Source organism: Podarcis gaigeae (genome assembly GCF_964106915.1).
Source record: "Podarcis gaigeae genome assembly, chromosome: 17".
NCBI classification, from domain to species: Eukaryota; Metazoa; Chordata; class Lepidosauria; order Squamata; family Lacertidae; genus Podarcis; species Podarcis gaigeae.
This window is the reverse complement of record NC_139694.1, coordinates 27,361,754-27,389,707: the sequence shown is the minus strand read 5'-3', so window position 1 is coordinate 27,389,707 and position 27,954 is coordinate 27,361,754. Positions and strand designations below refer to the sequence as shown.

Below are 27,954 nucleotides of genomic sequence, written 5' to 3'. Positions count from 1 at the left end.
GGGAAGCTGGAACAGGAACAGCAGAAGGGAAAATGACCTGTGCTACTCAAATACATCAATAGGATCTAGGGAAAAGAAGGAGACGTTTTTCTGAACAATCGTGACACGTTCTTGGCTGGGAACAGGGTCACGTCGCTTGTTGGACATGCAAAACTAAACAGAAGGGCGCACTTCCTGTCGCCTGCGGTCTCGTGTTTCTTTTGTTTCATTTGCTGTAAAGCTAATCCGCAGAATGTCATTCTGGGGAAGAAACTGTACGGGAGATGGAATGACATCAGTGCAGAGTCAGAGAGACGAGATCATTGTAAAGGGAGACAGAGACTTTGTCGTAAGCAGTGTAGTGTGAACTCCAAGGCTGTGGCACGTCCGGTTCCACTCTGGATGTACTAACCCTTTGAACAGAGCCATAGCGGGGGGGGGGGGGGATTGACCCCAGTGCAGTTTGGAGAGGTGCGTTCCTCTTTTTTAAAAAAGTTTTTTTTATTAACAATCTCAATATATAAAAATATCAAAACATATCATATTCATTATTTCCCCCCACCTCCCCATCAAACCCTCCCTCCCTACCTCCCCGAGACTTCCCTCAGCTCCTCTCTCTGATTTCTCAACACGTATTATTCTCTGCATACTGTAAAATTGTATAAATCCTTATACTATCTATCTGCTAAGTTAACAATCAATAAATTTGTGTATGTTTATTCAAAACCTGCCAAGGAGTCCAATTCATTTTGTTGTCTTTTTTAAGTAATTTGTAAAAAGTTCCCATTCTTCTCTGAAGTCAAAGTTGTCCTTATCTCACAGTTTATATGTCAGTTTAGCCAACTCTGCATAGTCCATCAATTTCTCTTGCCACTGTTCTTTTGTCGGGGTTTCCTCATTCTTCCATCCTTGTGCTATCAAGACTCTTGCCGCTGTTGTAGCATACATAAATTTGTTTTCCTTGGCAGGTCTTGTCCTACAATCCCTAACAAAAATGCTTTTGTTTTGTTTGTTTTTTTTACAAATGTGATTTTAAACATTTTATTCAATCCATTATATATCATTTCCCATTTTCTTAAAAAATTCTCTACATTCCCACCACATATGATAAAAGGTCCCTTTTCCATTTCCAACATATGTTTGACCTGGTTTTATACATTTTTGCTGGTGTTATATATCATCTGGGGAGGTGCATTCCTTACGACGCCCTGCCGCGTCCTGAGCTGTTGCGTCCTTCTCTTAACCTGTGATGCTGGTGGCGCTGTGGTCTAAACCACTGAGCCTCTTGGGCTTGCTGATCTGAAGGCCAGTGGTTCCGCAACAGGGTGACCTCCCATTGCTCTGTCCCAGCTCCTGCCAATCTAGCAGTTTGAAAGCATGCAAGTAGAAGATAAACTGCGTTTTTGTGCGCTCTGGTTTCCATCACGGTGTCCTGTGGCGCAAGAAGCGGTTGGCCACATGACCCAGAAAGCTGTCTGTGGACAAACGGCGGCTCCCTCAGCCTGAAAAGCGAGATGAGCGCTGCAACCCCATAGTCGCCTTTACCTTTTACCTTTCTCTTAATCTGGCTTAAGGTTGTCATCAGATGCTTAACTGTTAATCAATTGCAATCAACCCACCATTTGAAAAATAAGACTTTAGAGACATCTTGCCCCAAAATGGCAACTAGGCATCCTGTTATGGTAGCTGTAACCTTGGTTTAAGGACCCATTTGGCACCTAGTTTATATACCTGAGTTTCTATTTTTTTTTAAATAATATTTTATTAAATTTTAGGAATAACAACAAGCAGAAAAAAGAAAAAACACATACACAAAGATATAAAATTACAATCATTTAACTTATAGGGGGAAAAAAGAAAAAAACAAAAAAAAACCAAAACACAATAAAAAGAAAAAAGAAAAATCCCTCTTTTTAATTTCTCATCTTTGATTCACTTATTTTCCTGACTTCCTCACATCTCCCTTTTTTGTATCCCTTTTGAAAATTAATTCAGCAAATTCATATCCAACTAATTTATCTATTATCAATTCAATCTTATTTTTAACCTTGTTGCTAGAACCCCTTCAGTTCATTTCAATGTCATCAACATTCAAAAATTTTACAATACTTCTGTAGATAAATTTTAAATTTCCTCCAATCTTCTTTCACCAACTCTTCTCCCTGGTCTCGGATTCTGCCAGTCATTTCCGCCATTTCCATGTAGTCCATTACTTGCATCTGCCATTCTTCCAGAGTGGGTAGGTCTTGTGTCTTCCAATGCTTTGCAATAAGTATTCTCGCTGCTGCTGTAGCGCACATAAAGAAAGTTCTATCCTTCTTTGGCACCAATTGACCGACTATGCCCAGGAGAAAGGCCTCTGGTTTCTTAGGGAAAGTGTATTTAAATACCTTTTTCAATTCATTATAGATCATCTCCCAGAAAACCTTAATCCTTGGGCACGTCCACCAAAGGTGAAAGAATGTAACTTCATTTTCTTTACATTTCCAGCATTTATTATCGGGCAAATGATAAATTTTTGCAAGCTTGACTGGGGTCATGTACCACCTGTACATCATTTTCATAATATTCTCTCTTAAGGCATTACATGCCGTAAATTTAATCCCAGTGGTCCACAACTTTTCCCAGTCAGCAAACATAATATTGTATCCTATATCTTGTGCCCATTTTATCATTGCCGATTTTACCATTTCTTCCTCAGTGTTCCATTTCAGCAGCAAATTATACATTCTTGATAAAATCTTAGCATTGGGTTCTAGCAATTCTGTCTCTAACTTTGATCTTTCCACCTGGAAACCCACTTTTTTATCCTGGTTGTAAACCTCTCTTATTTGAAAATAGTGTAACCAGTCTCGCACCTTCTCTTTAAGCTTCTCATAACTCTGCAATTTCAATTTGTCACCTTCCTGTTCTAAAATTTCCCAATATTTTGGCCATTTGGCCTCCATATTAAGCTTTTTCAGAGCTTTCGCTTCCATAGTTGAAAGCCACCTTGGGGTTTTACTCTCCAAAAAGTCTTTATATCTAATCCAGACATTAAACAATGCTTTCCTGACAATATGGTTTTTAAATGCCTTATGCACTTTTACCTTGCCATACCACAAATATGCATGCCACTATATACCTGAGTTTCTAACACTGATGCCAACCAACTCAGCGATGTTCCAAACACTTTCCCATGCATTAGTGCTGAAAAGCATTCTGCTAGCGTTGCAATTGTTAAGAGCCCATTATTAACCTCAAAAGCTCCTTTCAGGAACACAGGAAAAAGGTGGCTGTCTTATACGGAAGCGGACCATTGGCATCAATCTAGCTCAGCATTGTCAACATGACAACCGGCAGCAGCCCTCCAGGAGTATTTCCTAGCCTTATCAGGAGTTGCCAGCATTTGACCCTGGGACCTCTGAATGCAAACCACGGGCTCTACCATTGGGCAGGGGAGATAAGAAGCCAACAGGACAGTCCATTTCTGCAGGGTAAATTGACTTGAAAGCCTTTTCAAAACAGCATCTTTGAAATGTGCATTTCTTCGTCATCTCAAAAAGGGCCGGTGCTTATGCATAAAATCTACCGATCTGTATAAATTCAACCAGGTATTTGATGGTTCAAAGAACACTTGTCCCTGGCACCTATGAGAGTATGTAACTGTCCTCAAATGTTTTTAGATATTCTTAATGTTTTTAAATGTTTATTTTTGCATTGTTTTTCAACTTTTTTGTTTGCCACCCTGGGCAAACAAAAGGGATGGAAGGATGGAATAGAAATGTAATGAATATGATTTAATAGTTTCACTGTGTCATTTCTGTCTAGCTGGAAGAATTTCTGATATCCTAGCAAAGTGTTAGCTCATGTACCCAAAGCAAGAAAGTGGATACTTAGGCACCATTAGGTTATATTCTCTAGCCTTAGACACATTTTTTTTTTAATTGTTACTGGTTTTCAGTAACATAGCAATGAACAACTTGTTAGCTTGGGGTTCAGAGATTATTATAATCAATGATTCGCCACCTAGTCTATATCAACTCAAATGGTTCATCTATCTTGGGTAGCTTTGGCAACAGCCATAACTATTACTCTACAGTGGTACCTCGGGTTAAGTACTTAATTCGTTCCGGAGGTCCATTCTTAACCTGAAACTGTTCTTAACCTGAAGCACCACTTTAGCTAATGGGGCCTCCTGCTGCCGCCGGAGCACGATTTCTGTTCTCATCCTGAAGCAAAGTTCTTAACCTGAAGCACTATTTCTGGGTTAGTGGAGTCTGTAACCTGAAGCATATGTAACCTGAGGTACCACTGTACTATGGCTAGAGGCAGGATAGTTGGCCCTATAGCTGTTTCCAAACCAAAACGTGGGGGTGGAGGGGGCACTGGATGCAGGGAAAAATCAGAAGAACACGTTTTCTAAACATCAAAGTATGTATTTGTACCCAGTGGGTAGCAAACTCCAGTTTTGCCCGCCCTGAATCTCTAGCTTGAGAGAGGGAGGGAAAGTTCACTTTCTCAGCTTCCTGCATAATTTTATATACCCCCACCCCAGATTCCCACCCACTCACTCATGGGTGTACCTAAGATTTTTGTTGGGGGTGGGGAGGTTAGCTATGCATTTTTTAATTTTTTTTTTGATTGGGCGGCAGCTGCCTCTCCCTGCCCCCTCCGGCTAATAAGCCCATGCACCCACGAAAATGGAAAAGGTCCGACCATTGTGACTTTTCTTGGTTATTCCAGCTCCCTGACCCTTTTGAATGCCCCCTTTTTTTACCAACTGGTCTTAACCACCGCCTGTATTAGAAATGACAAGAGCTTTTGTCTACGCTGCCTTGAAGAAGCCCAAGTCCTCAAAGAACAGAAGAGTAGCCTTCCTGCATCAAGCCAGACAACCACCTGGTTCACTGGCACACTGTTCTCACAGCGGCCAGGGGAACCTGCATGCAGACTCCGACCCTCCAAGTGTCCTTATTTTCCAGGGACAGTCCCAGATTTACAGAAGCCGTCCTGGTTTCTGAATTGATCACGGAATGTCCCACTTTTCCTTAAAGGTAAAGGTAAAGGGACCCCTGACCATTAGGTCCAGTCGTGGCCGACTCTGGGGTTGCGGCGCTCATCTCGCTTTATCGGCCGAGGGAGCCGGCGTACAGCTTCCGGGTCATGTGGCCAGCATGACTAAGCCGCTTCTGGCAAACCAGAGCAGCGCACAGAAACGCCATTTACCTTCCCGCCGGAGCGGCACCTATTTATCTCCTTGCACTTTGACATGCTTTTGAACTGCTAGGTTGGCAGGAGCAGGGACCGAGCAACGGGAGCTCACCCCATCGCGGGGATTTGAACCGCCGACCTTCTGATCAGCAAGTCCTAGGCTCTGTGGTTCAACCCTCAGCGCCACCCGTTTTTTCTTAGGACTAATTTCATCAGAGAAATGTTGGAGGATATGGAGTTGTGCCACCCCCAAGTTTAGAAAATAAGTAACCATGCAATGTTTAGAAGACATCTTGAAGGCAGCCCTGTATAGGGAAGTTTTTAAATGTTTTATTATATTTTTATATATGTTGGAAGCCACCCAGAGTGGCTGGGGCAATGCAGTCAGGTGGGGAGGGGAGGGGAGTACAAATGTGATGATGTTGATGGAATAGGATGTCCCTAATTTCATTGGAGAAATGTTGCAGGATATCGAGTTATGCAACCCATGAGCCAGGGAGATAAGTAACTATACAACCTTTAGGACATCCCTAATTTCATCAGAGAAATGTTGGAGGATATGGAGTTGTGCCACCTCCAAGTTTAGAAAATAAGTAACTATGCAATGTTTAGAAGACATCTTGAAGGTAGGCTTATAGAAGGAATTTTAAAAAAATGTTTTATTATGTTTTTATATATGTTGGAAGCCATTCAGAGTGGCTGGGGCAATGTAGTCAGATGAGGGGTTACAATTATTATTATTATGGAATAGGGCATCCCTATTTTAATCAGAGAAACGTTGGAGGGAATGCTGTGGTTCCCATCAATTCCCATTCAGAATATGCAGCAGTCCAAAACTCCTCTATTTCTCCATTCCTCCCTCTGAATGAAAGAGTTTTATTCGCAAGAACACAGCAGCTGCCCATTCTACCCTTTTTCCTATCTCTATTGGCTCGCCGAGGAGCTCCCGCTGAGCCCAGAGGGGGGCGGGCCCTTCTAAACTCTCGCGAGATCTCGCGCGGGATCCTCTCTGACTTCCGGCCGAGCGGAAGCGCGTCCTCTTTCCCGTGGCGGACCCGAGGCGAGCTGTGCCGGCGCCATGAAGGTAGGTGTTGCGGGGCGCGGAAGGGGCGCAAACAGCCTCCGCCCCCGGGAAATAGAGGCCCCGGCAGGTCGAGGGGCCCCGGCGGGAGGCGACGGGGCAGGCGGCGGACGAGGGAGCGCGGCCCCGTCCGCGGATGGAGGCCGATGCGGGGAAGCGGCGCGGCGGCCCCGGCCTCTCTTCCCCGCTCCTGAGAGGAGCTCTCGCGCGGTGTATCTTCTCGCGGAAATTCCTGTTAACCCTTCAGACCCCCCACCCCGTGCGTCTTGAGCGCTTAGCAGTGGTGGCCAAGCTTGGCCCTCCAGTGGTTTTGGGACTACAATTCCCATCATCCCTGACCACTGGTCTTGTTAGGTAGGGGTGATGGGAGTTGTAGTCCCAAAACAGGTGGAGGGCCAAGTTTGGCCGCCACTGGTAAAGGAGGCAGCGTTTCTCGTCCTCGTGGAGCAGTGGTTCTCGACCTGTGGGTCCCCAGATGTTGTTGGACTACAACTCCCATCATCCCTGAGCTCTGGCCTTGCTAGCTAGGGGTGATGGGAGTTGTAGTCCAAAAACAGCTGAAGGGCCAAGCTTGGTCATGCCTGATCTAGAGCAGTGGTGGCCAAGCTTGGCCCTCCAGCAGTTTTGGGACTACAATTCCCATCATCCCTAGCTAACAGGACCAGTGGTCAGGGATGATGGGAACTGTAGTCTCAAAACAGCTGGAGGGCCAACTTTGGCTGCCACTGGTAAAAGAGGCAGCGTTTTTAGTCCTTGTGGCGCCTTGTGGAAGACGACGGGGCTCAATGCCGCCCTGGGGAACCCCTTGAGACTCTTTGCAGACCTGAGTGTGGCTTCTTCTCTCCCCCCTGCAGCTGAACATCTCCTTCCCAGCCACCGGCTGCCAGAAACTCATCGAAGTGGACGATGAGCGCAAGCTGCGCACCTTCTACGAGAAGCGCATGACCACGGAAGTCTCCGCGGATGCTCTTGGCGAGGAGTGGAAGGTGAGGCTGGCTTCATAAGGCTTGTTGCATGTGTGCAAAATGGGGCTGAGAAAGTAGTGGCGGTGAGAAAATTTAGGGTCTGTGGGTTGCCACTTTGGTTCTTGCCAAATGCCAGGTTCCGTGTGCTGCTGTGCTCGGGGTCTGCCTGCAGGTTCCCCTGGCCGCTGTGAGAACAGAGTGCCGCTGAACCTGGTGGTCGTCTGGCCTGCTTCAGGAAGGTTGTTCTTAGGTTCTTCTTGGGCTTCTTCAAGGCAGTGTAGACCAAAGCTCTTGACATTTCTAATTCAGGCGGTGGCTAAGGCCAGTCGGTAAAGAAAGGGGCATTCAAAAGGGTCAGGGGGCTGGAATAACTCCCCCACCGGGAAAAGTCGCAATGGTTGGAGTATTTCCTTTTGAGTGGGTGGTTGGTAAGGTTGCCACCTTTGTTCTGGCAAAATACAGGACAGGGTGGGATTTGGGAGGGTCCGATCAATCCATTGCAATCTATTGCAGCCTAACAATATGGGCCCTCTGGAATCTGTTGCCCAAAGACATACACATGAATTTGTAAAAGTGTGCTGGGCTACCCAGAGCTGAAATACACACCCTTTCAACCACATGCAGTTGGAGAGGATCCCTAATTTGGCAGAGAGAGAGGACCTGAAATACAGGACAAAACTATCAATACAGGATGTAGCCTGCGTTATACAGGACAGGTGACAACCTTATTGTCTGGTGTCTTGTCCAGAGGCCCTCATGGTTTCATATTGAATGAGAACTCTGGGAGTTACTGAGTTACACTTTGGGCCTATCTAATTATTCCTGAGGGGTTGTTTCAGTATTTGGGGATGAATTGTTCCTAGGCTACTTGCAGATCTCAAGGATTGAACCAGGTAGCCTTTGAATGAATGCAAAGCTACTACTACCACTGAAGGCATGGGCCTTACCCAAATGGATTTGGGTGCATGGTTGTGACTGCATCTGTGTTTACCCATCAGTCAGAGAGAGTGAGCTCAGAGTTTAGTGGTGGCATTGCTACTCCTGTCCACAGATCTCTGCATGCAGTAGCAAACTCCTTACATGCAGCTGCATGCAAAAACCTGCATTCTCACCTGTGTGTTGATGGTGAGTTGGCAGGGAGTCTGGAAAATACATAAGTTAGCAAAGCGACGGTGGGTTGGAGTTCAGAACGCTGCCAGGGAAAGTGGCTTAGGGAGACGTGTGGTGATGTGATACAGCATGAAAATTGTGAGTAAATGCGCTTAATGAGTTTGCGACTTTGAGAGTAAATTCACTTCTGTTCAAGTGTGCTAACTTAATTGACTTCTGCAGAGCAGGGAATCCAACAGCAATTTTCCTTTATGCATAGCAATCTTAGTATTGAAGCATCTGTGGGGAGCATGTGTATACCCATTTGCCCCAAAAGGTGGGAGGTTATGTTAGTGGGATTCAATTTTAGTGGAAATCAAACAGATCAAAACAGTGTCTGTTTTGTTAACACCCTTGTGTTTGTGGGCTTCATGTTCATGTATTAGAAATGGAATTAAGCGATCTGATTAAATGCCTGGGCAGGACATGATGCACTGGGAGATTGTCACATGTTGGCCCTTATAGGGAAAACATTCCATGTGAAAACAGTAGACTGCACATCATAAATAAAGTGAATTTGCTTTAAATCGCTGGACTTGGCATTTTTTTTTACATTCAAGACAGATTCCACAATATCGCTAAGGAATCATGATCAATAGGCATAATATGGTAGTATTGTAGAAGTTCTGGAACATGGTTACAATATTGGTCAAGCCAGGCAATCTCAGCAGCTCTAGTTGTTGATGCTCAAAATGAAGAAAGGCAATGTTCTTTCCGCCAGTGCAATTGAGTTTATATTTAGCGGCATCTGTTACCTGTATAGGGAGAAAAGAATGAGAAATTGAACTTACACTCTTAAATTGGTCCCCCTTGAGAGAAAGGTCTAAGCTCCTCGTCTTTGTTTCAGGGATACGTTGTCCGCATCAGCGGTGGCAATGACAAGCAAGGCTTCCCCATGAAACAGGGGGTTCTGACTCACGGACGTGTCCGCCTGCTTCTCAGCAAGGGCCACTCATGTTACCGCCCTAGAAGGACTGGAGAAAGGAAGCGCAAATCTGTTCGGGGTTGCATTGTTGATGCCAATTTAAGCGTCTTGAATTTGGTCATTGTAAAGAAAGGTAAGGGTCGTCCCCCCCCACACATAGTAATGACCAGAAATTAGGGCTGTACATTGCAGGCTCAAAAACTCCTGCCCTACCAACAGGAATTTACGCAGGGGTTACATTCTGAGGCACGGTGTGCATCGGTGAAATCACATATAATTGAAACCCGTCGAAAAAGCCTGGAAACACCCCTTCCCACCCTTTTAGTGAAGTCTTCATGACGTTTCTGAGTCACTTCCAGATTCAGCATGTATACACGGTCACACACGTAAACGGGTCTGCCTGTACTGTGCCCTGCCCTTTAAGGGGCTATCCTGGGTTTATCTAGGAATCTGGATCTGTTTTTACTGTTGTTGTTTTATGTAGGACAAGTGTGGCATTTTACAGGTCCTTGCCTGAGGAGCATACAATCTAACTTTTTTAACATAGGGCTCAGCTATACAGCTACAAATAAAATGTTTTAAGTGACATGTGATGGTGATGGCGAGCCTTTTGGATAATTCAATGTATTTTTTAAAAAAGCATTTTCGAACAGCTTTTAGATGTGTGTAGATTCTACCATAGTGAAGATAGCAAAGGGAAAGAGGCAGATAATTTTGCTCTGGACTGTGAACTGCTAAGGGTCTGGCATATTACATTTCCAACAGATTTATAGCTTTGATGGCAAAATGTGTCCAAAAAGCTCACTTGCACTTGTCCTGGAGCAAGGTCTAAAACTCCTAGGTTGAGACCAGCAACATTTATCCCCAGCTCCGTCTAGGTTTCAAATGTGTCTTCATTGCCTGATTCATCTGTGCCTAACTTTAAGGTTGCCACCAATAATACTTTTTCTGAACAAGCACCAGGAATAAATTTTCAGGCTTGATTACCCTCTGAGCAGAATTCAAGGTGCTATCTTTGAATCTCTGATTACGCTACTAGATGTTGGGGTTTTAGGAAATACTCAGCTTTTAGCAAATTAAGATGGCTGTTCTCAGATCTTGGGTCTGAATGGAATTTTTTGATGTTGCTGCTACCAGTGAATTAAGGGAGGGAAACTAGGCAGTAGGAAATTCTATACATAGTATTGCTTGTTCTAGAAAGCAGAAGTTAATGAGGACTGGGTGGCTCAAGTTTCCGCATGCATTATCTTGAGATACTTGAATTTGAAAGGGATAGGAGGCCAGAGTCTCAGGTGTGCGGGGCAAGGAGCTTGGCTTCTGAGTCTAGCTTTTGCTAAGAATAATCTTTCTGGTCTGGCAACTTCAGGAGAGAAAGATATTCCTGGACTGACTGACACCACTGTGCCTCGCCGGCTTGGTCCCAAGAGGGCTAGCAGGATCCGAAAGCTGTTCAACCTCTCCAAAGAAGATGACGTCCGTCAGTATGTTGTGAGAAAGCCATTGAACAAGGAAGGTAAGAGGAATGAAGATAATGTTTTGGTTACCGTACTTTTCCATCTATAAGACGCCCCTGTGTATAAGACACGCCCCCTATCTGTGTATTGGATGACCCCAGTTTTTTGACACAATTTTTGAGTCAAAAACCTTCTCTAATACATGGAAAAATACGGTATTTTTGTTGCAACGGGTCTACCAGGTAAAACTAGTGATTGGCTGTGTATTCAGGTGCTATAGTGTCATTCCTGTCGGACTTGGAATTTTCACAGAAACGTAACTAGGCAGGGTGGGGGAAATTGGAACTGGGTGGGCATTTACCAATCTGCTTAGCTTTCAGACTGCTGTCCAGTCAACAGACCATTTCAGCCACAGTGTTTTGATAATGGTATATGGCGACTCCACCAGCTGCCCATTTAGAGCACATTAGAACAAGTTCTACATGTGGCTCAACACATATGTGTTGATCTACTCCTCATTAGAGGGATGCTGGCCCGGCCAGGAGATGTCCTTTCTCCCTCTTTGGTAGTGTGGAGGAGTTCTATGTGCATACATGCAGATCGCTTGCACATGCTTGTCAAACGTGTTTGTGAAGGGGGCAGTCTCGCCCATATGGTTTCATCCATCCCACATTGTTTTCAGATGTGTTGGGACATCTGAGCCCCGCCACCCCTTTGAGCTTCAAGGGTGGGTGGGATTAGTAAAACGGGTTGTGTGTTGCCCAGTACATTGCCTGTGGCATAGGTGAAGTTATAGGTATTTTATCACAGTGCAGATGGAAATGTGTGTTCTTGAGGGCAGGTGCAAACTGATTACAGCTTTTCCTTGCACATTACCAGTTGCCTGTGTTCCAGTCTGAATAGGGCAGAATAAATGCAGAATGTCTTCTTCAAGTCTGTAGCCTTATACGTGTTGGGCATGTTTTAGTTCCAGTGGTAGAGAAACAAGCTGAACCGCAATTGTAGATTTTTTGCTGTGTACTTGACAACAGCTGCCCTGTTGATTGTGCTCATGTCTGTTCTTAGGCAAGAAGCCCAGGACCAAAGCACCCAAGATTCAGCGCTTGGTCACTCCCAGGGTCCTGCAACACAAGCGCAGGCGTATTGCTCTGAAGAAGCAGCGTACCCAAAAGAACAAGGACGAAGCTGCAGAATATGCCAAGCTTCTGGCTAAAAGAATGAAGGTATACTTAGTTCTGTGCAGCTTCTGGCTTATCTGGATTCTGAGTCCTCCCCATCCTCAAGGCACATTCAACATTTATTTTTGATTACACCCATTAAGCACAATATGTTAATTACTGGCTGATTTAAACCGGGGGTGAGAAACTTCTTTCAGCCCATGCATGGATTCCTTTCTGGACAGCCTTGCAGCGGCCACATCTCATTGGTGGGCAGGGTCAGAGGCCAAGGTGGAAGGATGATAATGCCTCCCTCCTTCTTACCTGGATGGGAGGATAGAGGGTTTGTGTCTGCTTGTAAGAAACTATCTTTCTTGTATGTGAGACGGATGCCAGCCTACAGAAAGCTAGTTTTTTAAAAACGCACTCACCCTCTATCCCTTCATCCAGGTAAGCAGGGGGCATTATCAGAGTTAAGGCAAATACATTCATGAAGGGTGAAAAGCAGGGCCAGTATTGGTCGGGGAAGGGAGTCTCTTCTTTGGACAGTCCAGGGGCCAAATGGGAGAGGCTGAGAATCACAGAGCCTGAGGTTCCCCATCCCTACATTTTGAACAGTCCACTACCTAGCAGAATATTGGCATAGTTGGTATCTGACCTCTCATGTTGGAAGATGGACAGGTGAGAACTGTGGGAACAAAGATGGAAGGGTATGAAGCATCATTTATAGAAAAGAATAGCCTTCTGGCCTTCGGACACCATGGTTAGTACAGTGGTATCTCGGGTTAAGTACTTAATTCGTTCCAGAGGTCCATTCTTAACCTGAAGCATCACTTTAGCTAATGGGGCCTCCCGCTGCTGCTGAACCACTGAAGCATGATTTCTGTTCTCATCCTGAAGCAAAGTTCTTAACCCGAGGTACTATTTCTGGGTTAGTGGAGTCTGTAACCTGAAGCATATGTAACCCGAGGTACCACTGTAATTGTGTGAGGGGCTCCTGTAGGGGATGAAGGCAGTTGCTTTTTGTGACTTCCTCCCCTCTTTCCCATTGGCAACCCTATGAAGGAAGGACCCTGCTTCACATGTTGAGGCTCCTTGATGTTGGAAAACAGTTGCCCTCCAACTTGTGGAGGATGACAAGGGATGTGCGAGTCGCATTTCCGTTCCCATGCCCCATGTGAGAATGTCTGAAAAGGACTTTACAGAATGCAGCTGTGTCTTTTTGTTGCAGAAACACTGTTTTGTACTGATATTTTGTACCTTCTCCCCCCCCTTTTTTTTTTTTAAGGAGGCAAAGGAAAAACGGCAAGAGCAAATAGCCAAGAGGCGTAGACTTTCTTCTCTGAGAGCCTCCACATCTAAATCCGAATCAAGCCAGAAGTAAATGAGGAACTGTGTTCCTGAAAACATTAAATAAAACTTTTATGGTGAGATGGAACTGTTCATGTTATTTTTTAAAAAGAGACAAATCCCCATTTAAAGTTTAACGTTAGTATTCTGTTACCACATTAATCGATGGGTGTGCAAAACAAATGGCTGTTTGAGGCCTCTCTCCATATTGGAGACAGGTGTGGCACTTGGTGTGTTATCTTTCTCTATTGTTGTCTGCCTTTCTTATGACAGAACCTTGGAACTAGAAGCCCCTGACCCCTCTCCTGCTTTGGAGCCTTTGAAAAACATTGCTTAAGAACAAAAGAAGTGCAAGAGACTAATATCAGACGTTTGTACACTTTTATTTTTGATATAACATTTAACAAGTGGTTTCTAAATCACCCAGGGTACCTATGCAAAAGAGTCAATAAGAAACAAACTTATTAACAAAAATATTAAGATACCAGGTAGCTCAAAGCACAGTGAATTGATGACATTCAAATTCTGAAACCAGTACATGATTGTATTAGTAATTGAAACCTTCCCACCTTTATCATGAAAATATAAAATTTGACCTCAAAGCAACTCATGTCGCTTTTAATGTTAAAAGCAAAACAATCCCTTTTTATACTTGTACTCTGCAGGATTCTACGTGTTTTATGGTCTGTTTCCCAACCCCCTAACATGCAGCACAGTGAATGTGGCAGAATAGGAACAGAACTGTAGCAAACCCCTCTTCTAGTTTAATATAGGGAATGCTCTAAAACACTATAAAAGTTGGAGGCAGCCGGTGACCCCTTCATGCAGGGTTCTATTCCTGGCCCCTCTGTGCATCGGCAGAGCACGTATAAAGACCCCCTGTTCCCCTTCTCTTTTCTGGACCCCACGTGTCGGCAATTACAAGCCAACTGGACGCACCTATGCTGGTCACCGCCAGAATACAGAAAGGAGCTTAAAAGGGTTTTCAAATGTAGCGAAGTAATTTTTAGTTTCTACGCTGCCACAGGTTGTAGAAAAGCATGGTATCTTTTTTCATTTCACAGCTCTTGCACTAGAATAAAAAGGAGCTTAAAAGTACCCAGAAGTTAAAATTGTAGGCTGGCTTGCTTTGATTTAATTCCCCAAACCAGGTGTAAGCTTTTAGTGTTTTAGAAACATCCCATATTAGCTTAACAGAGAGAGGGCCTAATTTTATACTGAATACGTAGCATTTTACTTGGTTTGGTCAGCACAAATAACTAGCCCTATGAGTAATATGCCTGAAGTCCTAACTGTTCATTATTTTCATACCTAAATACATCTTTTTAAAAATAATTGGATGGGGAAAAAGGATCTAAAAACAACTAAACTTTGTGGTTATTCTGTTAGTTTTCATTATTCTATAAAAGAGACTTTAACTGAACAGGGGTTTCATGACGCTTTCACTATAATTAATTTGCTACTATTAACTCCCAGTAATAATGTATAGTGGATAAGCTACTGAGACATTTACTTCCAAAACATTTGCCCCCTTAAAATTCAACTTCATGTTAAAGTTATGCATGGTTAATATGTATGTTTCATAGAGCCAAACTGTACACATGGCACTAGCTTTCCTTAGGCAAACTTATTTGGGGTGTAAATTTCATTGAACTCTATGGGACTTCTCAGTAAACTTGCATAGGATCAGCCAGTAAGTGATATAAATTCTGCAAAAGCCTTGCGCTTCTGAAGATCCTTTCTACTACCTTATTACTCAAGCTGCCATACATAGTTCTCTTTCCCTAAGCAGCCATGTTATTGGTCTTTACCTCTTTGTCAGCTGCTTTGATGGTTTTCTAAAGTGCACTCACAATTAACATGTTATCAGAAGCTTGCATTAAAAAAACCCGCTTAGACCAAATTAGCCCCCAATGAAATAAAATTTATAGAGAACTGTAATGTCCCAGAATTTACAGACAGTTGAAAGGAAAATGATGGCACTTTTAAAAAAGCAGATGACAGCTTTGTTATGGGTCCAAAATATGGCATTAAATGCACTAAATTGAAGCTAGCATTTGTGTTACTTCACTGGTTAGCGAGAGTAACATTAGCAGCTCGACCACATGGGAAGAGTCTATGCTGCCTTCACTCCAACATCTGCTTTCAGGAAATTAGGTTTCTCAAATTTGCTGGAGTAATAATGCAAGAACTTAAGTCTTTGGTGCTTATCCTCTGTTCTGCATTACAGCAGAAGTGGAGTGCCAACAGTTCAAACACAGCGAAAGGTTTTTAAAATGTGACTTGCTTTACCCTAAATGCTATTTGTTACCGCAAAAGAATTACCGCCAGCTAAAATGCATAGTATCAATAGCCCAAATTGTTCCTGTTGATTTGCAGTAAGATGTAATTCAGAAACGGCAAAACTGAAATGGTAAGAAACAGCCTGCATAAAGAAAAGTTCCAAGTGCAATCTTTCATACATAACGTTAATTTATAATGGAAATATGAACATGCCATGAAAGGTGTTTCGTAAGGGTTTTTATTTATAATAATCATTTGTAAATGAAAAAATGCATTGTATTTGAGAAAGGGACAAAGGGGAGATAAAACAGACATCCTACAAGCAACCTTAATATACTAGTCCCCCGCAATTTCAGAAAAATAGTGGTGGCAAGGGGGGGGGGAGGAAAAGTATAAGGGAGACACTCTCTGCCTACTGTGCTCTTTCAAGGGACGGCTTTCACATTTAAAACATTTCCAGCAATATATTTTGAAATGTGGTTTAGTGTGAACACTAAGAGAGAATCTAGTCTAAAGTGCCAAACTATTCTGACAAGTGCAAAATTCTTGCTGTTACTGGAATAGTCACAATCCTGCCATGCTCCGCTCTAGCTTAGCGCTAGTGCAGTATGAAAGATTACAAGGGGCAGAAAACCCGCAGGATCAAGAATATGTGTGTACTTTTTAGTCATTATCCACAATCCCTCTTAATGGACTTGCTTCATAAAAGTAGTTAATGCAGATGCTCAGATACCATGACATCATCTGAAGTGAAGAGGAGGAGGATAGCCATCTCTTAACTATCCTTAAATGTTTCAGAAAACATCCATGTGACTGTCAAAAGACAGCTGTGAATGCAAGCATTCTCCCCCTCTCTCTGCAACAAACTGGTAATTAACCAGAGATATTTAAAAAGTTAAGATTAAAAATTAGCCTTTACACTCCTGGTAAACATATATGTTCAAGTGTGTGAGTATAAATACATTTTAATATAGAAGTATTTAAATTGGACAGTGCAAAGAAAATGTCCCACAGGTTAAAAAGATGAGCAAGGAATGAGGCACCTGAAAGCTTCAAGCTTTGCCCCAAAATACATATTATATACTTTCTTTTACACAAATGCTAAGACAGGTATATGTGGTCAATTTTCCCCACCCATATATGTACCCTAGATTCATTTACTCCCACTTTCCTTTATAGAGAGGCTACTGCCTTCAAAGCCACTCAGGGTAGGAACCCATCATTGTGGAGAGAACATTGTATGTACAGTTTGAGAATTATTTAAAGTAGTTATTCTATAAAAATGAGAAAAATACTATGCTTTACAATAGCCACAACAGCCTATATTCTTGCTACAGTCCAAGACAGTGATTGTTTTCCAAGAAGAAGATGGGCATTTAAACTAAAGCTACGGTTTGGTCTTTTGACCCAAGGAAAAAGAATTACAATTCAAAATGTACAAAATGTACATATACATGCAGCAAGTAGAGATCTCTCTTTTAAACTGATGGATCCATTCATAAAGAAACCAGTGTGCTCTTGGGCTAGAAGACAAATAAAACATTCCAACATTTCAAGTTTTAAAAAGCAAGACACCAATTAAAACGCCAGTCTCCGTTGTCGTTCTAAACATGACGCACAGGAAGGTTAAACTGTCAATTCAAAAGCCAATGACTTTGCATTAGCGTATTTGCACTTAATTCTTGGGGCTGGTATAGACATTGGACTGTCACAGAAGAGAGTGCTACATGTATTCCTGAACTGGATGCCAACAGCTATAGCTGAATCCAAATCAACACATTCACCATTTTGTCCCTTTCCTCTGCTCTCTCTTTGTGGAGCTGCTACATGGCATCATCTTTGCAGAGTTTATATGACAGGAGCCCCAAAGTATTTCCTGCACCACTCAACGCTGACACTGGGCGGGGCGTCGATCTTCTGCATCTTTTCAAGCACCTCGGCTGGAAGGCTTTTATAGGCAGCTCTGTACTCATTGTCAAAGGCCTCTGCAAAGAACGAAAGCAGAGCTTCAGTCAAGGGAGACGGAGAAGTTGTACTGACCTTTGGCTAAAGCTTTTCAACACTGCAAAACATCTCTTTCCATGCAGCAGAAAGCCATTCACAATGGAAATGGAAGGAGATTCTCTTATGTAAAGATAGAATGCCTGGGCTAACACACACACAAAAATATGAATGCACTCTCCATTCTGATTCATCCATTAAGCCTTTCAAATGTAAGCTACAACATTCCAGCTAAATCTTGTTTTTAAGGGTGCCAAAGATACAGCAATTATTACAAGTTAGAAGAAACAATATTAAAGATTAGCTATGCTTTGCTTTTCCAGGTGAACTGATAATTTAAAAAGAAACGTATTTGAAGAGTTAGTTTCTGGTTACAAGAATGACATCCAATTCCATTCATAAAACACACACACACACACACACACTTATGTGTCTTACCTATGTCAATATTCTCTCTCCCAAGTGAGACCAGGGACAGGAAAAGAATTTCTCTGTAAAAGCTCCTGCAAAATGCATGTTTAGAAATTAGACAAGTCCAGCATTTTCTTAAGAGATCCAACATTCGTCAGCTGCTTTCTGGGTAATGCAAATCACAAGGAAGGTGTTCCAAAAAGGCTCTAGATGTCAGTGGGACCTTTCATTATATAGTTGCCTCTTTGCAAGAGCAAAACAGTAAAATTTTACACCAAACTTCCATATCGATATTTCTTATACTTCTGCATGCATATTTGCCGTCTGCAGCGATCTTTGTCTCCAATGATTCCCATGGAAGCAACTGCATGCACCTTAATGCAGGTTAACTTCCCCCACAGATAGCTGAATGCTCCTATGCACAGTGCTAAATATGCAAGGAACTTTGAAAACCGCCACTACTTTTCCTCCCCATATTTTCGTGGAGTCAGTGGCATTTTCCCTTTACCTTTGTCGTTTCCTATCTTGCTTAGTTTTCTGCACGAGAAGATTGATGGGTTTCACGACATCATTGTGCTGAATACTCAGTTTGATGTTCTCAGCTAAAGCGATTGTTGCTTGTTGCTCTTCTGAAACTGCAGAAGGTTTCTTTTCTGTAGAATCTAGAAGGGGGGGGGGGAATCAACAAATTATGACTAAGAAAGGTGAAAAGCCATCGATGTAAGTAAATAAAACTACAAGAAACAGAGAGGAAAGGCAGAGGTAGAGGAAAGGAAGAGACTAGAAAGGGGAAGAATGGAGAAAGCAAAGATGGGGAATGAAGGGAGAAATACAGGGCAAAGGAGGAGAGAGGAAGAAGTTTTGGCAACTGGAGGAGGAAAGGAGAAGCAGCTTTCAGGCTAGGGATTACAGCTGCACATAGAAGGTCCCTGATAGGAAATACAGTGGTATCTGCTTGCAGACGGGATCCGTTCCGGAGCTCCGGTCAGGTCCCAAGGCTTCCGCAACTGGAGGGACCACTTCTGTGCATGCAATCCATCCAGTAAACATTAGATGATCACCAGGGCTAGCTGGCTAAATTAGTCCTATTTAGGCGAGCATGGAGACCAGGGGAGAATAAGCTGTGGGATCCCAGAGCGGGTAATCTTCATAAAAAGGGAAGGGAAGGAAGAGGAATAAAAGATCAGGCTAAGTTCAAGTTGAAAGCCAGGCGGAATAGTTCTGTCTTACAGGCCCTGCGGAAGGAAGTTAAATCCTGCAGGGCCCTGGTCTCATTGGACAGAGCGTTCCACCAGGTCGGAGCCACCACTGAGAAGGCCTTGGCCCTGATGGAGGATAATTAACTTCCTTAGGGCCCGGGACCTCTAAACTATGATTATTCAAGGACCTTAAGGTCCTCTGCGGGGCATACCAGGAGTTATGTCACCCCTTTCCTGCAGAGCTAGCAGCCTCACCCTTTTTTGAACACCCTCCCTTGTGGAGTGTTCCCCCAGCCTCCTCTCCCTTCTCCTTGGGAGTCCTCCAGGCAGCTGCTGCCACCGTCCCTGGTCTCTGAGCTGCCCCAGACTCCACCCCAAAGAGAGGTGCCTCTCAGAGGCACCATTTGCCTTTGGAGCTTATAGCCAGGGCTGCTGCAATAACAGCTGTGCAAGACTTTGGGAGGCAAAGATATGGGACGGCATGGGAGGAAGGAAAGAGGGACAGAAGCCAGTGTTGCCCACGGCAGACCATCATTCAAGGCACTGGTTGAAAACCACTGGCCTATTGCATTAGTAGATTGTACTAGCAACTAGCCTCCAAGCAGTTGTATCCAAGCTTTTCATCCACCAAGGCTGCGGGTACTTGGTCCGAGTGCTGACCCATCCAGGAACATGGGCAGTCATTTTGGAAAAGATGGGCAAATATCGATGACCGTCGAGCACAGGTGAAGAGTCTTATTCTCAAAACAGGTTTTGAAATGTACACTTTTACTCACTGAAGTTTCTCCAAGATAGGTACAGAGGTTCCCCAGGTTCTTGGTGAAGATTGATATTGTCCCACAGAAGTTGGATAAACACTAGCTTGCTGTCTTGAGACAAATTTGACAGAGGAAGCTGGAAGAGAGGAAACACGCTTTCTTATCACTTTGTCACAGACCGAGCTCTCTTGCCAGCAGTTTTGCAATGGCGGGTGCACAATGCTAATTTCACCCTTTGCTGGCGGAGTTCTCTAGCGAGGAACATTTGTCTAGAGCACATGGCCTCCTCCCATTTAAACAAAGCCAATTTCAGAAACAGGAAAGGATTTGCATCATATCCACAATATTGATCTGTTTACAGAGCTGGTTTTGAAAAAGCCATCGGCTTATGAACATTCACGAAAAGAACACAGTGTCTCCACAGAAACAAGTCGCCATCTTAAGTACCGTATTTTTCGCTCTATAAGACACACCAGACCATAGGACGCACCTAGTTTTTGGAGGAGGAAAACAAGAAAAAAAAATATTCTGAATCTCAGAAGCCAGAACAGCAAGAGGGATCACTGCACAGCGAACCCTCTTGCTGTTTTGGCTTCTGGGATAGCTGCGCAGCCTGCATTCACTCCATAAGATGCACACACATTCCCCCTTACTTTTTAGGAGGGAAAAAGTGAGTCTTATAGAGCAAAAAATACGGTAATTACATTTCTAAACTGAAATGCCTTATTTATGTAATCCATAGCTGAAGCCGATTTTCTACATGGTCTGTTCACATCTTCTAAACACATTCCCCAAGCAAATCACAATCTTCTCTCCAACACACCCAAGCTATTTCCTAAATGATCAAGCTGTTTTCTAACTCTTCTTATTCTCCCCAAAGTTGAGCACTTTAAATCCCAGTGATTATTTTACTGAAGAATTTAACTTTGTTCCGTTGAAAACCAATGGGACATGTGCCTACCTTTGTCTGAGTTGTACTCTAAGTATGTATCTCCCCAACGATATTTTGAAATAGAACAATTGCTTTTTAGGGGTCGCCCTTTCTATCAGCAGCATGCACTAAAATACACACCCCCAAACAGACTTTGAACACCTGCAATAGATGACTAGCCTCTATTCAATATTGTCAGTATTTGTTTCTGTCACCTAGGCAAATGGAGGCAGGATACCAAGGCAAAACAAACCAACAGGTTACCCTCTTTTAAGGTTTGCAAGGGCAAAACAAAACGAACATCGCCAGGTGCACCTGCCGTGTTGGAAGTACCTGTGCAGAACTCACCTGTACGCCTTCATTGCAGTGCTCTGATGTTAGAATGAGTCCTGGCAAGTTGCTTGGGAGGTCCAGGCGTCGGAAATACCACACCAGGTTCCAGAAAATGATGGGGTGTTGATTGATGAACGTGGAGGTGTGAATCACTTGTTCTCCCTCATTCTCCAGCAAAGATTCCAGCTCTTTCCTTAGTACCAGGGGGCTCAAATACGGGACGGACACAGGTAAAGGATTGGCCCTTTTGGCTAAGGGATCCTGAAAAACATTCAACAATCATTTATCTGCAAACGATGCTGGGTGGCTTCTATTGCCAATGAAATACCTTAAGGTGTCCGTGAACCACATTACTCTGAGAGCAAGTTGCACAAAATAATGCAGCCAAGATGATCCAGGGTCTGGAAACGAAGACTTAGGAAGAATAGTTGAGGAAGCTGGGGATGTTTAGTTTGGAAAAGAGACTGAGAGGAGATATGAGAGCCATCTTCAAATGTCTCAAGGGGTGTAACATGGAAGAGGGACTAAGCTTGTTGTCTCTGCTCTGGAGGGTATTACTCGAACCCATGGCTTCAAGGGAACCCATGGCTTCACAGGGATTAAAAACAAACTATACAAGGAAAAGAAAGTTTTGCAGCACCTCTTCATCCCTTACTGGTTTACTGTAAAGGTAAAGGGATCCCTGACCATTAGGTCCAGTCGTGGCCGACTATGGGGTTGCGTCGCTCATCTCGCTTTATTGGCCAAGGGAGCCGGCGTACAGCTTCCGGGTCATGTGGCCAGCATGACTAAGCCGCTTCTGGCGAACCAGAGCAACACACAGAAATGCCGTTTACCTTCCTGCTGCAGTGGTACCTATTTATCTACTTGAACTGGTGTGCTTTCGAACTGCTAGGTTGGCAGGAGGAGGGACCGAGCAACGGGAGCTCACCCCGTCGCAGGGATTTGAACCGCTGACCTTCTGATCAGCAAGCCCTAGGCTCTGTGGTTTAACCCACAGCGCCACCTGCATTTACTGTACACAAGATAAAAGCTCTTGGAGAATCTCTTCCCCCCACCCACTCTCTGTAGCTAGCAAAGGATCTCAAAGCACATGCAGTCACTTGCTACCAACAAATCAGCTTAACAAGCAGTTATTGCCAACAACTTACCACAGCCTCTTGCAAGCTGTTGGGAAGGCTGACGGTTGAGATGCCATGAGCCGGCCTTTGCAAGAGATCAATGTTTTGCAGCGGACCACCAACGCTATGGCTCCGAGTCAGGGAACCTCCTCGTTGTGAGGCGCTGCTTGTAGCAGAGGGCCTTGGGAGGTTGAGGTCCCTGTCCCCTCCTGCGACGCCAGTGCTTAAAACAAAAGGATGGAATTCAACATCACACTACAATGGAAGTTTCCTAGGTGCATGCACCCCCTCTCCTCTCCCTGTGTTCAAACCCCCCATCTAATTTGGGGGAGGGCACACAATGGGGAGAAGGGGGTAAGCCCCATGGTGCAGGCAGAAGTCCTTCAGCCAGCATGGTCCGTTAGGTGAATCCTGCCCTCAGCATTCAGTCATTGTTAGGTCGGTTTTTTCTCCTGGGGAGGGAGACACTTCTTCTTTTCCTTTTTAATTGGTTTTCACATATTACATTACAATACAGATGTACCAAAGCCAACACCATTTCTTCCCCATCCCCCTATACAGTGGTACCTCAGGTTAAGTACTTAATTCGTTCCAGAGGTCCGTCCTTAACCTGAAACTGTTCTTAACCTGAAGCACCACTTTAGCTAATGGGGCCTCCTGCTGCCGCCTTGTTGCCAGAGCATGATTTCTGTTCTCATCCTGAAGCAAAGTTCTTAACCTGAGGTACTATTTCTGGGTTAGTGGAGTCTGTAACCTGAAGCGTATGTAACCCGAGGTAGCACTGTACATTTACATTTCCTCAATCCATCGTATTATTCTTTTCTCCTTCCTCCCACTTCCCTCCGCCCCCACTCGATTTCCTCCACATTATACAATTTACAATAACCTTTGCATTCTACAATCTTCTCAAATCATCTATATATTCTTACTATCTTTCCTTACTAATTTTTCTTTCATCCAGTACTTCACATTTTAATCTAGGCATATCAGCTTATCTTTTTTTGATAGCATATGCCTCCAGTGGTGATATCCACCATCTGTGGTTCCAGATGTAATCTATATTTGTTCCAAACTTTATATAATGCACCTCTTAATATATGACTTGTAAATTCTTTATTGACTTTTACTTTCTCATAATTAAGATATGCATGCCATCCATATCTATTATTAAAACTTTCAAGATCCAATATAATAGTTTTTTCCAATCTAATACAATCTCTTACCCAAATTAAACATTCTGCTTCATAATATAATTTTAAATTTGGCAATGCTAATCCAGGGGAGGGAGACACTTCTTTGTACCTCTGCAAACCCTGGGATCGCCACGAGCGTGCTGATACCTCCCTCTCATCTCTTGGTGACCCAGTTTGGGCTACAAGCTGAGTTTGCTATTAGAGGGAAGGATTTCTATCAGACTTCAATGCACAGAGCGCTTTGGTAACTATTCCATCTACAGAAGTGTCTAGGTAGAAGATTACTTCCCCACCCAGCCCCTGAGAAACGCCTCTTGGAACGGGATGTGTGATAGCACAGAGGGAAACCACGGAAAACCTTCCTTAGCAGAGGCCTTTGGGGAAAACTCAGGAAGGCTACTGGAAGGAAGAGGGGGAGCAAAGTCCTGGAACTAAACCTTTTGTATACTGCCACTGTAATTTCGTAAAGGGCATTTGGACTCATCTCATTCTACCATAAATGAAGCCAGCTGAGTGCAGCAGTCTGCTCACACTGATATAATAGTAATATACAGTCATACCTCTTGTTACGTTTGCTTCAGGTTAAATCTTTTCAGGTTGTGTCACGTGGCAACCTGGAAGTACTGGAAAGGGTTACTTCCGGGTTTCGCCACTCGCGCATGCGCAGACGCTCAAAATGACGTCACGTGCATGCACAGATGCGGCAAATCACAACCCACGCACGCACAGATGTGGGTTGCGTTCTGCTCATGTTGCGAACGGGGCTCCGGAACGGATCCTGTTCGCAACCAGAGGTACCACTGTAGTAATTTATTACTTATACCCCGTCCATCCGGCCAAGCCTCCCTAGCCACTCTGGGCAGCTTCCAACAGGGTCTTAAAAACATAATAAAACACCAAATATTTTAAACTTCCGAAAACAGGGCTGCCTTGATGTCTTCTAAAAGTCAGCTGGTTGTTTATTTCCCTGACATCTGATGAGAGGGCGTTCCACAGGGCAGGCATCGCTACTGAGAAGGCCCTCTGCCTGGTTCCCTGCAACCTCACTTTTTGCAGGGAGGGAACCAGCAGAAGGCCCTTGGAGCTGGACCTTAGTGTCCAAGCGGAACAATGGGGGTGGAGATGCTCCTTCAGGTATACTGGAATATTGTGAATCTCCTTGACATGTGACAGGAGGCAGGTGCCACCACCGAGAAGGCCCTCTGCCTGGTTCCCTGTAACCTCACTTCTTGCAGGGAGGGAACTGCCAGAAGACTCTTGGAGCTGGACCTCAGTGTCCAAGCCGAACAATGGGGGTGGAGACGCTCTTTCAGGTATACTTGCCTTGGTCTCTGCACTTAAGAAACACGGATCTCTTGTGTACCACCAGATTGTCCACTAGATTTGAGTACACACTGTTCTTCCAAACATTTTTTGAAACAAAGCTTATGTCTGCTTTTCAAGAGGCTGCATGAATTACCCCAGAAACGAAGAACTGCCCTGCCTCTCTCTCTTTCGTACCTTTGCTTCGCTGCGGTGCTGTTTTCTTCAGCGATGGACTGGTTCATATCTGAAGTTTCAGCAAAACTGATCAGATCAGTAGCGGGGCTTGAAACAGCCTTTGGCTCCAGAGAATCCGTGGTTAATGGAATGTTGCTGCTGTGCAAACTATCGCCAGAGGTACTCGGTTTCAAAAGCAAGCTAATAAGGAAACGGGAGCAAAAAACCCAAAGCGAACGAAAAAGGTTGGAATGCGAAATGTCCTATTTCGGGGGTACATTAACTACAGTCAGAATTCACAATTGGCTTCAGCAATGAACTGTTATAGACCAGAAATTGATATAGACATTACATTTTAGTTGTAAATAAAAATAAAATAAATAAATGAGAGCCACCCACCAATTCATTATCGTGCAAAAGATTCTCAGGCAATAAAATTGTTTTAAATGAAAGAAAAACCCTGCGCACTTATTTTGCTGTGTGAAAAGAACAGAGAGCGAGAAGCCAGAAATATAGCCAAAGGACGGTTCAGGTGTCAAAGGAATGTCCCTTATCCCAACAGCTACCATTTAAATTTGCCACAAGCTGCATATGATGGAACTTGGAAATATCTACGCAGCACTTAAAGGCCCTTAAGGATTCACGCAGCGGCAAATGAACCAACCTTGCAAGACCACGCAGGTCTTTAAATTCCACATTAAGAAGAGGTAAGAAAGTGCTTTTGCAAAATGGGCATGTAGTATTCAGATTAGAGTCATCCGCTGTCCATCCCGCCATGATTTCTTCGTCGTAAACTAGAGCTCCACATACACGACACTGAGAACAACTTGACATTAAGACCTAACGAAACAACAACAGCAACAACTAATTACAATCGTTATGGGTTTTATGTATCAGAGGCTGTACATGTGAACAGAACAGACGGCCATTTGCATAACAGGACTTCTGGAGCAGATTCTGAGAGTGCAAGGTCAGCTTACAGGTAGAACAAGAGGAATCGGAATCCCATTATGAAAGTGGAAATCTGCTTACAAATATTTAGAACTCAGAGCCCTTGGGGTTTTTTTTAAGTTCCTTCAAAGCTTCTCCTAATTAACACATCTCAGAATCCTTATTCTCGTGACATATTTTGTTAACTGTTATTGCACAAGGGATATGCAATTGCCTCAACCGTGATCCTTTGAGCATTTGTGTGTGGACGGAATATATACAGGCTGTGTCTGAAAAGGCAATGGATTCCATTTAGGCTGAATCTGAAGAACAAAAGGTATTTCAAATCATCATGTAACTTTAAAGTGAACATTCTCAAGTGGAACTGTAAAGAGAAATTGTTGCAGGTTTTAAAATAGTTGACTTGATTATTTTTTTAAATAAAAAAAAACTTGAAATGCTTGTTTTCAATTCATTTTACATATTGATGAACAAGATCTGGTTCCACCAGGTACTGATAGTATCAAATGTCTCCAACATGCCTCGAAATAAATCTAGCAGAAGATCAACTATTTTTACCTCCATGGCACAATTTTGGAAGATGCTGGACAAACTGGTATTGTGGGAAGAACCATGTTCTGACTTCTCCGAATCCAGACCTTTCATACTTCTTGGAATCTGAACTTCACCTGCACAAACGGAATGGAAAGACGTTCAAGGCTGAAGGTAAGGCAACAGAGGAAAATGTGAAGACAGCTTGAGAAACATAGGATGCGGATAAGCCTAAACACGTATTTTACTAGGGAAATTTTATATATATATATATATATATATATATATATATATATATATGCAGGTTTTGGTGTCCTCGGGTGTCTTCCCGTGTAAAAGTTGGGGTGTCTAGGCGACGTTTCGACGAGGTCTCACTCGTCATCTTCAGGCTGGTGCTTTCGGCTTCTTGTTACTGGAACAGAGCGGGATCTCAATGTTTGAGTTCCTATAAATACTGTAGAGGGGGTGTGGTGTCTAGCCTCCAATGTTCTGGGCAGAGAGGAAGTTCCCAGGCTAGTGTGCCTTTTCTTCTTTTGTTCCTTAATTACTTGAGAGATACCTTGAGTGATTTCTTGAGTGATATCCTGAGTACCACTTAGGTGGGTCATTAGGTGTGGATTAGTTGCTAAAGTCTTTGTGTCTTGACCTCTTGAACTTTGTGAAGAGTTTTCCTGAGAAGATGGCTGTATTGCACTTAGTTGTGCTTTGGCTTGGCTTCGTGTATAGGGGCGAGCTGTGGTTTTGTGGCTTGTGTCAGCCAGATCTGTGTAGGGATTGCAGGGGGGTGCAGCATCCGGAGGTGCCACCATGGATTGGCTACTGGATGGTGTCAGTAATTCATCTGTGGAGAGGGTCTGGGTTTGGGTCTGGTGTGGTTGATTGGTGTTGGCGTTCTGTGTGCCTCTGGATCTGGTGTCAGTTTTTGTGGGGAGGGCTAATTTCCAGATGTCTGGCAAGCGGGATGTGTCGTCACGCTTGTTCATGTTGTGAGGGTGTTTCTCTATCTCGATGGCTTCCATGATTATTCTCTTGTGGTGATGTTCCGTGTTAAAGAGCAATTTGGAATCTGCAAAATTAATTTCGTGTCCTGTTTCTTTCATGTGTTGGAAAAGAGAGGAAGTTTTTTCTTCTTTTTTGACGGCATTCTTGTGTTCTGCGATACGTGCATTTATTCGTCTGTTTGTTTGTCCAATGTACGTGGCTGGGCAGACTTTGCAGGGTATTTCATAGATCCCTTGGTTTTCCAACTGGATTTTATCCTTGGGGTTTCTGAGGATATTGGCTATTTTTTGGTTGGTGCAAAAGGCTGTTTTGATATTGTGTTTATGGAGGATTTTGCTAATTTTATCTGTAGTGCCCTTGATATAAGGAATATATATCAGATATGGCTCAGATATGTTGACGACACCTTTGTAATTTGGCCACACGGGAAGGAAAAACTGGATAGCTTCCTCACACATCTCAACAACTTACACCCCAAAATACAATTCACTATGGAAATAGAAGCCAA

The 27,954-nt window shown here is 43.7% G+C and overlaps 2 protein-coding genes and 1 long non-coding RNA gene across 3 annotated transcripts in view; 2 read left to right on the top strand and 1 right to left on the bottom strand.

Moving 5' to 3' along the window:
• The window catches only part of LOC310835347, a 277,237-nt gene that overhangs the window by 237,847 nt on the left and 11,436 nt on the right, over positions 1 to 27,954 (top strand). The gene's annotated exons all lie outside the window — the stretch shown is intronic.
• On the top strand, positions 6,137 to 13,341 carry RPS6 (ribosomal protein S6). The gene is made up of 6 exons (XM_083719841.1): positions 6,137 to 6,256; positions 7,108 to 7,239; positions 9,215 to 9,425; positions 10,659 to 10,805; positions 11,812 to 11,969; positions 13,192 to 13,341. The coding sequence occupies exons 1-6, from the start codon at positions 6,251 to 6,253 to the stop codon at positions 13,285 to 13,287; spliced, it is 750 nt and encodes a 249-aa protein (XP_083575967.1). The 5' UTR covers positions 6,137 to 6,250; the 3' UTR covers positions 13,288 to 13,341.
• The window catches only part of DENND4C (DENN domain containing 4C), a 90,882-nt gene continuing 76,545 nt past the window's right edge, over positions 13,618 to 27,954 (bottom strand). Inside the window, exons 25-33 of the mRNA XM_083718214.1 lie at positions 26,472 to 26,581; positions 25,627 to 25,802; positions 24,984 to 25,163; positions 22,321 to 22,513; positions 21,185 to 21,430; positions 19,924 to 20,041; positions 18,457 to 18,610; positions 17,976 to 18,040; positions 13,618 to 17,521 (exon numbers count right to left, since the gene is read on the bottom strand). Coding sequence (XP_083574340.1) covers positions 17,385 to 17,521; positions 17,976 to 18,040; positions 18,457 to 18,610; positions 19,924 to 20,041; positions 21,185 to 21,430; positions 22,321 to 22,513; positions 24,984 to 25,163; positions 25,627 to 25,802; positions 26,472 to 26,581 — 1,379 coding nt within the window. The 3' untranslated portion in view covers positions 13,618 to 17,384. The remainder of the gene's footprint in view (positions 17,522 to 17,975; positions 18,041 to 18,456; positions 18,611 to 19,923; positions 20,042 to 21,184; positions 21,431 to 22,320; positions 22,514 to 24,983; positions 25,164 to 25,626; positions 25,803 to 26,471; positions 26,582 to 27,954) is intronic.